General features: G+C 50.6%; 5 protein-coding genes across 5 annotated transcripts; 1 reads left to right on the forward strand and 4 right to left on the reverse strand.

The window, feature by feature from the left end:
• Positions 1–24: 24 nt before the first annotated feature.
• BKA67DRAFT_663934 (uncharacterized protein) lies at positions 25–3,776 on the reverse strand (the record flags this gene model as incomplete). Its single annotated transcript, XM_046108278.1, has 4 exons — positions 25–493; positions 2,440–3,042; positions 3,126–3,418; positions 3,714–3,776. The coding sequence occupies 4 exons, from the start codon at positions 3,774–3,776 to the stop codon at positions 25–27; spliced, it is 1,428 nt and encodes a 475-aa protein (XP_045952583.1).
• An 820-nt stretch (positions 3,777–4,596) lies between these two features.
• BKA67DRAFT_525807 (uncharacterized protein) lies at positions 4,597–7,575 on the reverse strand (the record flags this gene model as incomplete). Its single annotated transcript, XM_046098695.1, has 2 exons — positions 4,597–7,283; positions 7,344–7,575. The coding sequence occupies 2 exons, from the start codon at positions 7,573–7,575 to the stop codon at positions 4,597–4,599; spliced, it is 2,919 nt and encodes a 972-aa protein (XP_045952584.1).
• Positions 7,576–8,317: 742 nt separating this feature from the next.
• On the forward strand, positions 8,318–10,537 carry BKA67DRAFT_583122 (uncharacterized protein). The gene is made up of 2 exons (XM_046104050.1): positions 8,318–8,915; positions 9,017–10,537. Exons 1-2 carry the CDS (start codon positions 8,636–8,638, stop codon positions 10,192–10,194), a joined length of 1,458 nt encoding a protein of 485 aa, XP_045952585.1. The 5' UTR covers positions 8,318–8,635; the 3' UTR covers positions 10,195–10,537.
• On the reverse strand, positions 10,532–13,980 carry BKA67DRAFT_583124 (carbon-nitrogen hydrolase). The gene is made up of 3 exons (XM_046104051.1): positions 13,242–13,980; positions 11,799–11,937; positions 10,532–11,701 (listed from the first exon to the last, which is right to left on the reverse strand). The coding sequence occupies exons 1-3, from the start codon at positions 13,827–13,829 to the stop codon at positions 10,929–10,931; spliced, it is 1,500 nt and encodes a 499-aa protein (XP_045952586.1). The 5' UTR covers positions 13,830–13,980; the 3' UTR covers positions 10,532–10,928.
• Positions 13,981–14,296: 316 nt separating this feature from the next.
• BKA67DRAFT_583127 (FAD dependent oxidoreductase-domain-containing protein) lies at positions 14,297–16,337 on the reverse strand. Its single transcript, XM_046104052.1, has 2 exons — positions 15,495–16,337; positions 14,297–15,443 (listed from the first exon to the last, which is right to left on the reverse strand). Exons 1-2 carry the CDS (start codon positions 16,128–16,130, stop codon positions 14,499–14,501), a joined length of 1,581 nt encoding a protein of 526 aa, XP_045952587.1. The 5' UTR covers positions 16,131–16,337; the 3' UTR covers positions 14,297–14,498.
• Positions 16,338–16,344: the final 7 nt, after the last annotated feature.

Here is a 16,344-nt window from a genome sequence, read left to right on the forward strand (position 1 = left end):
TGATTCACGGCTTCATTGGTATTGCTAATCCGTCAAAAGATCATGTGAAATGCCATTGAGAACTCTCCATAGCCTTCGCTCTATAACTAGCATCTCTTCATTCACATCTCTAACAAAAACTATATCATTCCACTCCCTCGCCGCCATCCTCTGAAGATGCTTCTGCAGCTCCGCCTTGCCAACATGACCGAGCTTGATCTGACGCTCCAATCTAGAAAGGTGTTTCTCCTCGTAGCCTCGGGAGGAATGCATATCGGGCATCTTGCAGATATATAGCTCCCGCTGGTCCATATCCCAGTTGATGCCTAGCGCGTCAGCGTAGGGCTGGAGTCGGATGAAGATGTCGGTCAGGTATACGATCTGGGCGATGAAGACGGAGGAGTTGGTAATAGTGAAGTTGAACCTGTGCACGGTCCAGCCGCACTCGATCCAGAATCCGAGGGTGTAACTGCTTGCGTACTCATGGGCTTCGGAGTGCTCTTCTGTTTGCAGACTGTACGTGTCTCGTCAATAGACCGGACATATGTGGTGCGATAGTGAGTTCTTTCCGGGCGTATATGTATATACATGTGTACATGACAAGATCAAAAGCAATGAGTGTGAGAAAATAAGATTCCATGTCTGTTGCGCCTTATAGATAGAATATCTATCGACAAATCTACTGTCCATATTAGGTTGCAATACAACAGGCATCGCTACAAAGAAATCATCGTGGCACTTGACAGCGCGCTGTCTTGTCAAGCGAAACTAACAAAGGAACAGCACGAGCTCTAGCTCTTTGAAGTTGCTTATTTTTGGTTGATAACAGATCTGTTAAGAGGGGAAGATGTTAGCGCCGGCATACAATACATTGTCAGTATACAATACGTCAGAAATATACTAGAATCAGTCGAGACATATTTAAGTCAGCCATTTCTCGTATTCCAATATCAAATATTGAAATAGTCAGGAGCACTAATAGCAACAAGAAACAACCAAAACACACATCTTTGTATGCCGAAAAATTAGCCTCTTGAAACATCTTTTAAACGTCAAGACCTCAAGATGAGTCACCGCCGTGCCAAGACTAAGAAGTGTGTTAGTGACGGTTGCAACACAAACATAGCCATTACTAGCAACCCCTACTGCGCTGTTTGCGAAGAGAGGGTTAGGCAGGTTGAGGCGACTCTAAGAAATACACCAACTCATCCCTGCCTCGGAGGTTGCGGCTTAGAGATCCCCAAAATTCTCAATCCTTATTGCGTCCGGTGCGAAAAGTGGACTCAGCAACTTATAGAGGCCAAGAAGGCTGAGACAGTGACCATACCATGCATTGGAGGTTGCGGCAGGGAGATGCCAACCGAACTTGGTCCTTCCTGCGTCAAGTGCAGAGAGCAGGGCAAGCAGAATCAGTACGCTACGTGCAGTGAAAATACTCGTCCATGCGTTGGAGGTTGTGGCAAAAAGATCCCCGTTACTAACAATCCCTACTGCGCCAAGTGCAGAGATATCTACCATGGGAAGCGAGAGAAGCGAAGCAAGTAAGAAGGCAACGCTGCCGCCAAGTGTCACGTATGGCGACTAATGTTCTGAGGCGCTAGGGGATAATAGAGGACAGAAAACAAGATTGAAATATAAAGGGGTTTGGATAAGTACCAGTCTGTCTAAGTTAACATATATCAATTATACATTTGGAGAAATTCCGCCGTGATGGAAAAGTGTAAAAGCAAGAAGAGAGGCTCAAGATCAGTCTAGGGACCTTTTGGAGACCTATATCCGACCAAGAGCAAGTAAACATGGACCAAAGCATTATATATTGAGAGACGATTAGTGTTATCGAGGCAAAGGGTTGTAAAACTAGAGGAATGAAGGGATAAAGGAAAATTTAAAAATAAACACAGAAAGATGTGGTCGGGGTGTTCTACCGTACTCGAACCTTGATCTCTCAGTGAGCGATACTCCGTATCCTAATATCTAGACATACGGGCTGGAGGACGGGGTCCATCAGGTATCCTACCATTTTACCTTTAAGGCAAGCAGGTTGGTGTCTGTGTTGAAAACATTGCCCTTTGATATTCTCTACAACCTTTTTACCTCTCAACGCTCCCGCAGTCTTTCCAGAGTTAAACGAGAACCACCCGACGAGCTTGAGGGCATTGTTGACAAGCCTAATGCATTTCAATCTTCTCTGACATTCAATTTATGATGTTGTGTCTGTATTTCATTCTGCTTGCTTCAGGACAGAACTCTTAAACACACTTGCGTCGGCATAATGTTTTCAAATTAAGGTACACACAAATGCAAGCCATACTAGTCAAAATGGACGAATCTATTGCTTCGGGTATCAACAGGGTATCATAATTCATAATGCTTTACGCACTCCCAATCGTATTGTGACTTCTCGGGGGCCCAGACATTTGCTCACATGCCATAAATATCGCCTCGTACGGCTCGAATCACTTCTTGATGAGATTGTTCTGACTCCCCCAGAAAGGATTTGGCTGAAAGGTGTGCAGCTCATTCCCGTTTGAGCCTAGAAATGTCGTCTTGTCGTCGTCATCTGCAACGGGTGGCGCGCATCGAACCTCGCCCCTAAGAATCTCAATGACGGACACGACGGGCAGAAGAAGCATGCTCAGGGACAGAAGCGTGCCGAAACTCCAAGTCCTCTCACCCTCGTCGCTTAGTTTCACGGAGGGCTCCCCGAAGGCTTGCGACAACGTGAGCACTCTCACCGTAGCACCAACTGCGCTGGCCGTCATGAGCACCAGGCCGACAAGCTGGATCGTTCGGTAGAACTTTTGGTTTCGCGAGTGTAAATACCACGTGGCTGCTGCAAAGAGGATGGCGTTTGCCGCGATGACCGCGATTGTGGCGAAATATGACAGGCCGACGTTGGTTCCAGCGTCCTCCGCAGTGATAGCCTCCGGGTCCCATACGCAGGATATTGGTAGCGTCGAATCGGTGAGATGTCTTTCCACAGCCTTGAGCACGAAACCTCCGTAGACACTGCTCAGAGCGAGGTTTACGAACATCAGGAATTGGCGTAGCCATCGTAGAACCCTGTGCGTACCAGGAAAGATTAGTCCCATTGTTCCAGGCGTACGTAGCAGCCGCGCAATGTCAACGGCTGTGTGGTCGCTCACCAGTCTCTTCGGAAGTCATGTACCAATGCCAATAATGTGGCATTGTGGACCGCCATGGACAACAAGGAAAGCATCCATATTATGAAAAAATGATACGGAATCATGACATCCATCCTTACCAGCCCCACAGACTGGATGCCAATGCCCGTAAGAATCTGCTGGTCGGAATATGCATTGAGGAGTTTTCGTCGTACAACCGAGGGCTTTATCTGCTTCGAAAATTGCTCTTGGAATACCAAGGTGGCGGATATGACAAGTGCGACCGCTGCGGTGATAACAAAACTTAGGATAACCTGGGATAGAAAAGGGTCAGCACCTGTTAACAACCTCCTTGCTAGCCAGATCCGCCAGGTGGGCGTATGCATAACAGGTGGGTTGCAGCAACGGAGCAGATGGCTCAACCAGACCTCGCCCGCCTTGCTTGAAGCAAGCAATCACCAACATGTACTGGGCCCCTAAAGTCTAGGCCTCAGGAATTTGAGGTCTGGTTGCCTGTAATTCCAACGATTCTCCCTCTCAGAACAATGTACCAAAAACCCCCCCATAGACCGTTGGTTCCTGCATTAGACTAGCGCATTGCTGACTTACCCCAGTTCCAGCGACGCCAGCGTCGGTCGCAGCAGAATCCGGAGGCGACGTGCAGTTCGCCATATTTGTTCCGTGTCCTTTCGGGGGTTTGGCACCCTGAACAGCGATGGAAATCAATCGAAAATCCGGAAAGAATCAAGACGAATGCGGAATCAAAGTAACTTAATGGAAGCGACAGGCCGGGCAAGGGGTTGTGAATCATGTGGATTTGGGGGTATCCGCCCTCTTTTTAGGCTTTTAAGTATGTATCCAGCCCCGAAAGGGCCCCCCGAAAGGATCCCTGCTGGAATGACGCAGCGCGCCTGCTGAAACGCGGGTGAGGATCCCCAGATCGACGGCGTATCCTTGTATGAGCCAGCCTTGGCAAGGGTTCCAGTGGATGGGAATTGATTGAGTTGACCCAACTGGGGCGGCTGTGTTTTATGCGAATTGGTAGTGGTTGATGGAAAGGGAATCCGAAGGCTGATGCAGGGGGGGTTCGGAAAGGTATATATGAACACCGTACAAATTTTCTTTGTCGCAATCGACATTGAGACGAACCAACCTTGAAAGGCAGGTCGCAAGGTTTTGTTTATCGTCACAAAACTGCAACTCGCTCAGTGGTCCACGAAAGTCTGCAGAGCGACCATTGCAGAGTAGCTGGATCTGGCCAATTTCCTTTGACATTTGACACAGCACCATCCATCCGGTATCACAAATAGCTTGTTTACTGGGCTGATGAATCATAGTGTACCAGCACGTCAAGCAAGCCCCCACGATTAATGCGCATTGCAATGATTCGGAATTGGGTATCTCGTCTATATTCTCATGAAGCAACCACACACTCTTCCCGACGCTGGGATGCTTATGCCTTGTGATGAAGTCTGACGTCTGACGTCTGACATCACGAGTGATCATCAATCATACTCGCTTTCCATCTCTTAAATTGCTTGCCGAAAGTGCCTTTGGCAGGTCTTTCGTTCCTATAAATTCGCTCATCTCCCATATCAACCAACGGCACCATCGACGGGCGCCCATGAGCACACTGGAATGGGAATGCACAATCTGCGAGTCTCCTCAACAAATCTTTGCACTCATCCAAAGACAAAGGATCGTTGAACATGATCGCACTCCGGCATGCTCTAGAGTTTATCAATTCCAGAATTCCTTGCGGGCAACCATGAAATCTTGCAAGCCAATGCAGCTCAGCTTCGTCGTTATGACCTGATCCTGGTGCCCCCTTTTCCAATCTTCGTCGTGCCTGGGTGCGACCGCTATCGTCAAGCTTCCATGCCTCCTTTCTGAGCAAACTAATCAGAAGCTGCGGTTCTGTTTGGCATCTCTCAGCAATGCTGGGAGGCAGACTTGTGACTTTGAGGAATGATGGGAATTTAATGCTTTGTAGTTGAAGGCGTGAGGCAATGGTGTTCAATTGATACTCGATGCCCCAGTGCTCGAAATATGATTCATGTCTCTCAAACAACGACCGCTCTTGGGTAGAGATCTCGTACTGTAAAAACTTGTCTAACGTCTCAGTTTGTGCCGCTCCTGATGAGCCTGGATTGAAGTAACTCGCCATCAGTGCTTCAACCCTGCATCGTTCATCTGCAGCGTGCTGATCGATGACGATCAGAAGTGAGATCTGGTCTTCGGGGCATTTCGTGCTCGAAATTGGCTCCAAGGGAGCCTTGGCAAGAATGAACTTCCGATCTACTTGTGCTAGGACTTCGGCTGCTCGCAACGCATCCTTGGAGACTTTTGCTTCGACATTAAAAATGTTGTCTAGCGGAAGATGGCGGCAATGATGGCTGTTCCGGCTAGAATTATTCATTGAGCTAATAAGCCTAGCTTCATCAAAAGCTGCAGGTATCTGAGGCTCAGCAGCTTCGAAAACCGGGTTCTTCCACGACGAAAGCAGGTCCTCTATCCACGTGCAATCACTCTTTCTTGATGCTGCTTCAGTCCGCACACGTTTTGTAGAAGTAAGACGAGAAGGTCTGGCACTGTATGAACGAGCCTTTACAGGCTCCTCAGGCTGTATGACAAAGCCTGTGCGCGCATCGATGGTAGATTTCCTCTTTGTCGCAGGATTGGTCCACACAATGTCCTTCTCGACTACCAATAATGACCCAATTTCCTCTGGCTTTTCTACTACCATGTCCGAATTGTGATCTTGGTTGGCGGGTTCTGGGTGTTCTTCAACGTCAAGAAACGGCACCCGTCGCAGTTCTCCTTTGTCATTGAACAGTGGCGAATCTGAGGAAACTGTACGCTTTGTGGATAGAAACATACTGCTGCTCCTGGGTTCACTTGGTTCACCATGGACTCCGAATTCGATATCTTTGGCTGGCATTGGTGTTTGGCGACCACTCTTGATTCTTAACCACCCATCGAACGGAGACTCTTGACTAGACGCTGGGCTCTGGGTTGTTGGGAGATAAAGACGAGAGGTTGCCAAGTCGCCAGGAGGACCCATCTTCACTTTTTCAAATGAGATACCAGATTGTGAACGTGGTCGGGATGGTAAAGCAGATGTGGCAGCTTCCGGCGGTATCCTACTTCCAAAATGCTTGCAGGGCTGACGCTTTTTCTTATTGTAGTAGACTGGACGGAAATTATGTCTTTTCAGAAACTCATAGATCATTGCTCTGAGCACATCAATAATGCCCGATAGGTGATTCCGGCGTTCATCCAGAATGTCGCGTAGATCGTGCACCGCACTTGATTCCGCTGGGTCGTCAACATCAATTGAGATGTGAAACATAGGCCATCTGTTAATTCCTTTTCTGGCTTTCAGCTCACGATCAGTGTAGCCTTCGCTTTTGTATCGGCGGTCCTCGGCTCTCCGCGTCTTCTCTGGCTCATCGATATTGTTGATTTCTTCCTCCACACCAAAGCCTGAATTGGCGAACAAACGATTGACCTCTTCGTATAGAACATTCGAGCCACGTTCGTTAGACACTGGCTGGATCCCTATACTGATAAACTGCATTCGTTTGGTAGCCACGGGTGTCAGGCATACAGCACCGCTCATGGAAAGAGACCCTGCCGCAGCTTTCAACGCAACCCATGAGTCAGCAACGTTCTCTTCAGAGAGTCCCGCTTGATACAATAAACTCGAGACACGTGAGACATACAGCGAGCGCCGAGCTCTTTCTGCCAACGCTCCGTCAATGGCCTCCTTATTTCTTATCGTAGCTGTTTGTTGACTAGCAGAGTCACGAACAGAAATGGTGGCCTGCCCGGGCCAAGGGAGTAGCAAAGCCACGATAGACGCTTTCAAGTACTCCCAGTCTCTCGTCAATGCAGATTTATCAGTGGTAAGCGATCTCTGCTTGACTCTTACGGGCATGGAGCCAAACAGATCTCGGACAGTAATACGGGTTCCATGACTGAAGGTGAGCAGTCTCTGGTCCGGCGGCGAAGGGATATGCCGTGCCAGGACTTTGGAGTTATGGATCTGGATTGTGTTATGGGAACGATAGTCCTTGTGATGCGAAGTTATGGATAATAACGACAGGGCAGCTACGGATGCCAAAAACGTGCCACTATTACCGTGAATATGGGAGCGTATTGGAAAGTGGGATGTATCTATACCCAGGTAAGCTTGGCACCATGGAAGAAACTGGGACTGGCAAATTTGAGGCTCACAGTGCAGTTTACCGAGGCCTCCAGCTGTAGTAAACTCTGCTGGTAGAATACCAATTCCGTTATCCTCTACTGAACAGTTTCCTTTAGCATAGTCGACCGAGATGTTGAGCTTCGTCGCCCCAGCATCCAAAGAGTTTTTGAGCAAACCGCATATCACCTCGTTCAGTGAGGTTATGGCGGTTGAAGATTTGATCTGTGCGACAACATCTTCTGGCAGCCTTTGGATTGACATGAACGGTCGACGACTTGGCAATCATCAAACATAATTTTTTTTTTTTTATTCTTTTTAATGAACCAGTACTCAAACGGTCTTGTGTAATGTCATGGGTGATCTGCAGATTGGTTGAGGGGAGGGCCACAAGCATTAGCACGAGGCAGGCAGTCTGAGACAGAACTGCATTCCTCCAACTGGCGCAAAATGGTGATAGCTTGCTCAGCCTTGGAAGCCAAAGAAGGGCGGAGTTGGCAGAAGATGATGGAGCTATGGTAAATCCGTGAGGCCTCTTCACTGAGTTGCAAGCTCAGCAGTGACCTAACTTAGTAATCGGCAAAGGCCTAAGAGCGCAGGATCACGTGCCAAGTTGAAAATGACGTTGCCAGTTTGATTCGTGATTTTGGGCAACCGCAACTGTGATACGGGGCAGACGGGGCACCTTGGGCACTTAAAGTAAGTGTAGCATAGCTTTAGTGGCTTCAGTACCCGAAGATAGCACTAACCTGACCTTAGTGCAGTACCCTAGAGCAGAGGGCTCGTATCGTATTGGATCAGGGTTCAGTAAGTGCTAGTTATATTTGTCCCAAGGCTGCGCTTCGAGTGAGCAGGAGAGCGGCCAGCGGCGTGTGTGCAAGTGGGCTGAAGAAAGAAACGGGGCGAGCGTCTGGGCACACCCCTCTGGGCCTTTCCCATTTATTTTTCTAGGCGGACATTCCCCTGCCACATGGGGGCGTCGGAGGCTGGACTTGGCTGGGGTCCAGCTTTGTCGCTAAAGTAAGTAACCAGGTCACTAAATACTGCACTGTAGGAGCGTGATTACAAACGTATGAGGTCGCCGATCCAATTGATCTCAGATGAGTGCGATTAACCTAAGGTTAGTCTATAACTTGTGTATGATGTGCCTCACCTTAAGAGTAACTACTACTGCTGCTCCTACTACTGTGCTTTACCTGATTTAGATACTACAACAACACGCCTTGGGGATTCTCTTCTCAAGCCCTTTCCCACCTGCCGCTGATACGTCAAAGTTGAACCGCACCACACCACAAAACCACACCCTGACTCTGTTTGTCATCGCATGACGTTCCGGGGCCGATGCTCCATTCAGAAACCCACTCAGGACCCTTTTGAGTCCTTTATCGCCAGTGCTGTACGACGGCTCACAGCTAACCTAAGACTGTTCGTTTCCACAGTCGCGGACGACAAGCATAACCTGACCTTACGGATCCGTACCCTACATAGTCGACTCCATACTGCATACCAGCTGCAGTTGGGCATTGACGGCAGCGCAGCGCCTTATTCTTACCGTATCACCAAACCACAAACAATGGCCATGACCCAGGCAGTCCTGCAGAACGGTACGTCAGCCTCGGAGGCTCGTCGTCCTTGTTCATTCCACGCCGCTTCTCTTTTGCCGCAGCCATGATTGCCTTGAGGATGGTTCTAATGAGTCGTGTAGACCACACTGCCGAAAGAGAGCGCCCAGGTCGCCGCCGCCCATTCTCCACCTGGGTCAAGAAGCTCACCAACTTCAAGAATGGCTCCTCCTCCACCGACAGCACCAAGCAGAGCCACTCCAAACGCGATCATGCCGCGAAGCCTTCCAAGCGACGACCATCCAAGCAGAACAACCCGTACCCGGAGTCGGGCTGCATCGCCTCTTCACGACACCACAGCCAGCCGTCACTTTCTACCACCTACACTGGGGTCACTTCCAACCTCTCCACCGAGCAGAGTCGCACATCCATGAACTCCTCCGTCGACGGCCACGCTCCGACGACTGCCGGCGGCCTCTCCATGGCCGGCACCGACCACGAAGCATCGCATTCCATCAATGCGCCTTCACATATGGCCTCCTCTGTCGCCGGAACCAGTAGGACAGCCAACGGCAGGCGAGGAGGGGACAGTACATTCTCATCCCCGTCGCCTTCCGTGCGCTCCCTCACCACCACCTTGACCACTATCCAGTCCATGGCCGTCAACCCCAATTCAAACCAGGGACAGTCCTCGTCTCACCACCATGGCAACAACAACAACTCCCAGAATATCCAGTTCAGCCAGCCCTTCCCGACCGCATCTCCGGCCTCGGCGATACCTGCGCATTTGGCCCCGCACGTGAGCAATCACCCGACCACCTACCAGGCGGCAACCGCCAACAACTTGCTGTCTGACGACGCCTCAATTCTCACATTGGCCTCTTCCAGCAAGAGGAGGCGGCGCAGATCTTTCGACACGGACGCTTCGGTCAGAGCTCTTGCCCCATCATCAGTCTGGGGAGCTTCCCGCGAGAGCTTGCCCTTGAGTGTCCTCAGTGCCAACATCGACGGCGTACCAGCAACCCCCAGTCTCCATCAGACGGCCTCAAGGATGGGACCCGCTGCTGAGCGCAACAGCCTCTACTCTACCACCGGCATTGTACCAGCCCTTCCCAGCGAAAGAAACAGCTTCTACGCAAAGCAGAGTATCGCTGGGGACGGAGCCAGTGTACGAAGTGGTTTCATGGGCCACGGCAGGGCTGATAGTATCAATGGCAGCGTGGCTGGAGTGACTAGCCCTCTGGCTAGTCCCCTTGAGGTGGCTGAGAGAGACCACGTCGCCGAGATAGATGAGATGGTGAAAGAAAGGGCCCCAGAATGAGGACCCCGACTACATTTTCTATGTCGAGGCTCGCTCTGGATCTGAGCTTCCAGTGAGGGGGGCATTGCGGGCATATGGAGTTACGGACATTCTTCCTGGCGTTTCGGTAGAGAGGGCCATGTTCACTACGATGGATACTCGGCAGCGACTGGGCTACGAGCTGACAAAGACTAATGACTAAAGAATGAACCTGGTATGGAATTGAAGGACTTGATTGGTATCTGAACGTTGAGGTCATAAGTTGTTAGTAACCATAGATACCCATGTAATTGATCATTATTTGCATTGCTTTCTCGCCATGCAGTCACTTGGTTGGGGCATTATCTCTATGGGCGAAGCCAACTCTATAATGTCCTATCTTTTTCAAGTGCTGTTCTTGGACGGAACAGGCACCTACTGAAGTAGTTTCTGACGGCCATCTTAATACCCATGACTCTACTCTGTTAGCTTACTGGTCGGTGAACAGATATCTCCTAGTTGAGGCTGAGTCTATATTTCTTGGTACTGACGTCTTTCAAGCAATGTAAATCCACTCCTGGCCAGCGCATAACAATACTTCCTGGTCTTCGGTTTCCTTCTTCCGCTTTATTGTGAAACATTCATCCAACAAACCATCAGCAATGCATCACAGCGTGCCCTCAAGAATACATATATAGTGGCTATCTAAGAAGAAGAAGAAAAGATACAATTTTACATCCTATGCTCCAAGCCCTACGACTACATGAACGGCAATCTCAGTAATAGGGCAACGGGTCCATATCCAAGCCTTCAACCTCAAACCTGAACGAATCGTTCCTCGAGTAGCTGCCCGCCACGTCGATGTCCAGCCGCCCACGGACGCAGTCCTCGAAATCGACGTCGGCGTAGATGATGCCCTCCTCGTCCTCCCACTGCGGGCCGGCCACGACATCGCCAAACGGCGAGACGATGCACGAGCCCCCGCGGGAGACGAACTCGTCGGCGGCCTTGCCCCCAGCCGTTGTCGTCGTCTTGGAGGCCGGCGCCTCCTCGGTCGCCTCCTCCTCCTCTTCCTCCTTCTCCTCCTCAATCACGGCGCCCGTGTCCTGCCCACAGAGCACGATCTCGTTGCCGTCCCCGTCGAACACGGACCGGCGCCTCTGTCCCCTGGAGCGCGAAAACGCCGCCTCTTCCTCCTCCTCCTCATGCCCCTCCCCCACGGTCCCGGGCAGCGCGATCTCGAAGCCCTCCTCCGTGAAGCACGAATTGCGCCGACCGCCGCCGCGGGGGTGCGACTCCGGGATGCCGTTGACCTGCTCGCCGGCCGCCTGCGCGCCGACGCCTTTGCTGTACGCGCTTGCGTTTGCGGCGCCGGTAGGCTCCCGTGGCTCAGGTTGCTTCCTGGTGGTGGCCCCACTGCTGCGGACGCACATGTTGGAGCTGACGACGAAGCAGCGCCCCTCGAGCCCGATCGTCCGCATGGTCGAGAGCCAGGCGTCCCGGCCGTCGGCCGTGGGGGCGAGGTAGAGGTTGATGTTTTGTTGGTAGACTATGCTTGCGAGGTCAGAGAAAGAGATAGATCGGGAGGATATACCAAAGTTGGGGGGGGGGGGGGGGGGGGGGGGGGGGCAGTAGAGAATGCTTACGGGTCTGTCGTAACAGGGGCATGTAGTTTTCCCAGCAGATGGCGGCGGCGAGGTTGATTCGGACGCCCTTGATCGTCGTGCTCACCGCTTTCAAGGTTGCGGGCGAACCTTGGGCCCAGACGAGGCGTTCTGTACCAGTCTCGAGATTATGTTAGCAATGGCTACATGATTTCAGATAGCAGTACACGATATTAGTTTCGGGGATGGGCAGCAGGATATCCCGGGCATGGTTGGGTACCATCGCCCCATGGTCTTCGCAACAGACATTGATCTCTAGGGAACGTATCATATTGTTGGCTTTGTGCTCCTTTTGACCAGCGTCTGTCATCGCTCCTTTTGACCAGCGTCTGTCATCACTCTACCCAAAGAGAGATCCAAGTCGTTCCCTTGAAACGGTTCATTGCGTTGTCGCTATTTTGCCAGCATAACATGGTTGAAGTTGTAGAGGAGCTGGACTTGGTGCTGTAGGCAGCAGCAAGACATCAGATATCTTCAGATGACCTTGCGGTCGACAGCAATAAGCCATGTGCCGTGTTAAGCATATCAAGAGATATTAAAGACCCAACACAAATGCTCTTGGACAACTGCACTGCCTTGAGATGTCGTCTGGTAAGAGACAATGATTCCAGCCTCGGATCGTTAAGGGACGCGAAAAGGCATCTTTCGGCTCGTCGAAGTGGCCATGGCAGCGATGTTCTACTAGAGCGAGCAAAGCTTTTCATTTTGTGAACTTTGTTACGCGGTACTTCACTGTTGACTGCGGATTTGCTTGATAGCGACAAAGATGCCGCTATATTCGCTCTAGAGGTATGAGTCTTTAACTGGTTCGTGCAAGAGGTAGTCCTGGGGAACAGCCCTCCGGCATTTCTTGATTGGTGATCGTAGGAACCTTTCTTCTTCAAGGTCTTGAGAAGATGATATTTTTGTTCTCTTTTCGTGCTTGCTGATACTATTTTTGTAAGCTATAGGGCTTCAGAAAAGGATTCAATAACTTACGTAAATTGGTGTTTGGGGACTAGCATTGGTGACCTGATCTAAGAGTGTGACTTTTACCCAGATAGTACCCGTGGTATATTTGTGTTGCTCGTACTTCTTTCGAGCAATCCGATGCTGCCTCAGAACTCCGCGACGACACTGTTCAGCCTATGCTATTCAGAGTTGTGCATCAGACGTCATGTGTTCTGGTACCATGAACCCAAAGTGCTTTAAGTCATACTAAGGAGCTCGAGCTGTTGGTCCAGGACATGTGTGCTGTACGGACTGGCCGTATCCGGTAGAGCTTGTGCGACTCTGTTATGCAAAGCATCCCCCTGAACAGATCCATCATTGACCGGCAATTGTCATGACCCCTTTCAACAGGTATTTCGTTGGTTCCCATACGTGATCATCCATTGTTTAAAGCAGTATTTCAGCTTATTTAAAAAAGAACAGAACAGAACTTACCGGCTGCGTTTTCCTCCTCTTGCCGATTATGCCCAATTTCGGGCAGACATAAACTGCTGAGCAGTATAGGCTACCTCCAGCCTTCTCGATCAGTCCAGTGACTACAAAGACCCCAGTCTCCCTGGAAATGCGCTCGAGCTCCTCGCGCGTGCCATCGCCGCGCTGAGGTGGGCCCTCCTTACTCGTCTTTCCCTCGACGGAGTTGCCGCCCAGTTGTCGCTTGACCCAGGCGTCTCCGGCTCCCGCACCACCGCCGACGGTGTCTCCCAGGTCCACTGCGTTCTTGAAATACTGCAGATACTCATCGCGGCCCTCAGCTGTGCGTGAGCCGATCTTGCACCCGAAATAAGTGCCGCGTGGGTACCCGCCAAGATAAGCTTCCGGGAGCAGGAGTATATCCGCCTTCTCGGCGGCCGCGCGTCGCGCGATCTGATGAAGATGCGCGAGAGTCTCCTTGAGTGTCCCTTGTGTTCCGGGAGAGGATGTTGCGAGCCTGATCTTCTGATTCGCCATTTTTAAGTTGCCGCTGCCGCTGTGGTCATGAAAAGAAATGCGAACAGTGCCGTTGCCTGTCGAATTACTCACCATGTGAGGGGTTTGGTCTCGGGCTTTGAACTTTATAATGCCACGCTTTCAAGTGGATAACGTCGGCAGGAGGGGCAGAGGCCGTCTTCGGACACTTTGACTAACGACGTAATAAGACAAAATGACTGTGAAATGATCATCAAATCACCCGGAGATCCTACATATGGGTATGGCATATTAACCGTATATGCCGATCATAGTCCCGTGATTACAGCTTTTGGGGCGATACTGCGGCTACGGCGAACGCCAATCCACTTCAGTTTAGCAACCACCAGCTTGCAAAACTATGCAATTACGAATACAGATAAACGCGAACATATTAAAAGAGTGTCTACGTGCAAATATGTTTACGGGCGATGCATCTCTCACTTCGTAATGTTGATCAACATCTGAAATGAAGCTGCGTCATCGTGGAAATTGCATGAGTGTAAAGTCATGATACTGTCACTATGGCTTTCATCATTTGAGTTTCTCAACTTTGCAACTTAGTGCTCTTCTGATTACAACGTACACCATTACACTGCTAGTCCGGATCGAAACTCAATACAAATTCAATCCAACCCCATTGTGGATTATGATCTCAATCGCTGTATCCTATTGTGAGACTAATGCTTCAAAAAGCAGAACGTCAGATATCAACTCCCAACTTGCGCGGTGATAAAGACCACCACTTCAAAGCAAATACTCTGCCATATTCACCAGATCGGCTTTCTTCACTCTCTCCAGCGTAGGCATGAGTTCCCGAGGAAACCAATCTTCAACTCGCCCCGGGAGCCGGCCAGGAACTGCTGGTAGCTCGTCCTTCTCACTCCCCATGATGGTCGTTCCTAAAGCCGTGCCTGAGAGCCAAGCCCATACCATCCCATCGCCACAGTAGCCAGCAGCGACCCATTCGCCACCCGAAACTCCAGCAGATGGCTGTGTGCTAGGTGGTCGGCGTTCCGTCAACTGTTGGTCAAGCCTGCCAACAAAGGGGAGGAAATCCCCAGTAAGGCAGACTATACCGGTCCATATCCGTTTTATTCTACCTCCATCTTGTTCATCGCCCCATTTAGGTGAAAATATGGTGGGAAATATGTTAGTAATGTGATTGATCGTCAGCGCGTCAAAAGTCTCGGCGCTGTCATCCCAACGTCCGATGACATTCATGCCCTGATCTCGGGCGCGGTCAAACCCGCCTCCAAGCATGATATCGCCTTGCACTCCATCGATGGTTGGACGTTGTGTGACATAATCGAATGCCTTGCCGTAGACGACAGACCAGGAGCGAGAGCCATTATAATTTGAAAATTGCTTGCCTGGGCGTTGAGCAGACATATGCGCCTGGAACCCACTCATTTTACCTCGTAATCCCGGAATGAATTGGCTGGCGAAACCATTGGTTGCATGGACGACGTGATCGCATCTTATTGTGCCGCGAGTTGTGACAACATTATAGGCTGATTGACTATCACTACCTTCATGTATATCAGTAACTGCAGTTCCGGTCTCTATGGACAAGCTCTTCTCGAACCTGGCCAGAAGAGTCTTCCAGACAGTAGCTACGAATCGATATGGCCAAAGTGCACCAGCGGTGTAGGATATTGCACCGACAACAAATCGATTGACCTCGAATTTCTGTGCAAGTCAACTCAAGTCCCTGATGCAAAGAGAAATACTAGCACTTACCTTTTGCGCTGAGGCCGCATCATGCGTCTCAATCTCCAACTCCGGTATCCACTTCTTCATCTCCTCGACCTCTTCGAGGGCTTTATCCCGATCTTCGGCATCAAGGTACAGATCCGCCGTCTCGACTTCACGGCACTCCGCAACGTCCCACCCCTCCGCCTTGCATAATTCCGTCAACACGTTTACATGCGCAAGCTGAAACCTCGTGAGAGCAGCGGCACGTTCTGGGCCCAGCCTGTCCTTTAGTCGCACGAACAGCTCGTGCGGCGATGACTTGATATGCCCGCCGTTGCGCCCTGTCGCTCCAGAGCACAATGTCCGTGCCTCCAGCACAACCACCCTGCGGGTCTCGCCTTTCCGCTCACATTCGAGCAGAATCGAGCGTGCCACGGCTGCTCCTGTGATCCCCGACCCGATAATCACGATATCGGCATGGTCCGGCAGGTCCGGGGATTGTATGTCCACTAATTCCGGGTACGGTGGGTCCTCGAGCCAATATGATTGTGATGGGTTTGGGACTGGCAAGCCCGGTGGTAGGCTGGCGCGCTTGAGTAGTTCCTCCAGCTGCTTGTTAATCTGGAGTATTGCTTTTAGAGCGAGACTGAGTGTCTTCAGCTTCGATTGAACTCCACCCATGATGTCTGGATCAGCAATCGTTGTTTGATTTGAAGTTGGTGCGGAGCGTCACAAGACGTACGTAAGTTGTTCAGTGCGCACAGGTCTTGTATCGTTAAAAGATTGTATCGAGGTCATTGAAAAATATCTTCGAGTTACTTGACCTTCTTTTACAATCTCGCATACGTTGTTGCTGTTGTTGAATATGATAATAAAGTTGAATCATCTTGGCCGG

Source organism: Truncatella angustata (genome assembly GCF_020726525.1).
Source record: "Truncatella angustata strain MPI-SDFR-AT-0073 chromosome Unknown BKA67scaffold_10, whole genome shotgun sequence".
NCBI classification, from domain to species: Eukaryota; Fungi; Ascomycota; class Sordariomycetes; order Amphisphaeriales; family Sporocadaceae; genus Truncatella; species Truncatella angustata.

Bases quoted from the DNA above. Each gene is read 5' to 3' on its own strand.
- BKA67DRAFT_583127 (XM_046104052.1), bottom strand. From the start codon at position 16,130: ATGGGTGGAGTTCAATCGAAGCTGAAGACACTCAGTCTCGCTCTAAAA. The intron at 15,444-15,494 runs GTAAGTGCTAGT...TGACTTGCACAG, and splicing joins ATGCGGCCTCAGCGCAAAAG to AAATTCGAGGTCAATCGATT.
- BKA67DRAFT_583124 (XM_046104051.1), bottom strand. From the start codon at position 13,829: ATGGTGAGTAATTCGACAGGCAACGGCACTGTTCGCATTTCTTTTCAT. The intron at 11,938-13,241 runs GTAAGTTCTGTT...CATAATCTCGAG, and splicing joins AGAGGAGGAAAACGCAGCCG to ACTGGTACAGAACGCCTCGT. The intron at 11,702-11,798 runs GTAAGCATTCTC...TCGCAAGCATAG, and splicing joins GCCCCTGTTACGACAGACCC to TCTACCAACAAAACATCAAC.
- BKA67DRAFT_583122 (XM_046104050.1), top strand. From the start codon at position 8,636: ATGACGTTCCGGGGCCGATGCTCCATTCAGAAACCCACTCAGGACCCT. The intron at 8,916-9,016 runs GTACGTCAGCCT...TGAGTCGTGTAG, and splicing joins CCAGGCAGTCCTGCAGAACG to ACCACACTGCCGAAAGAGAG.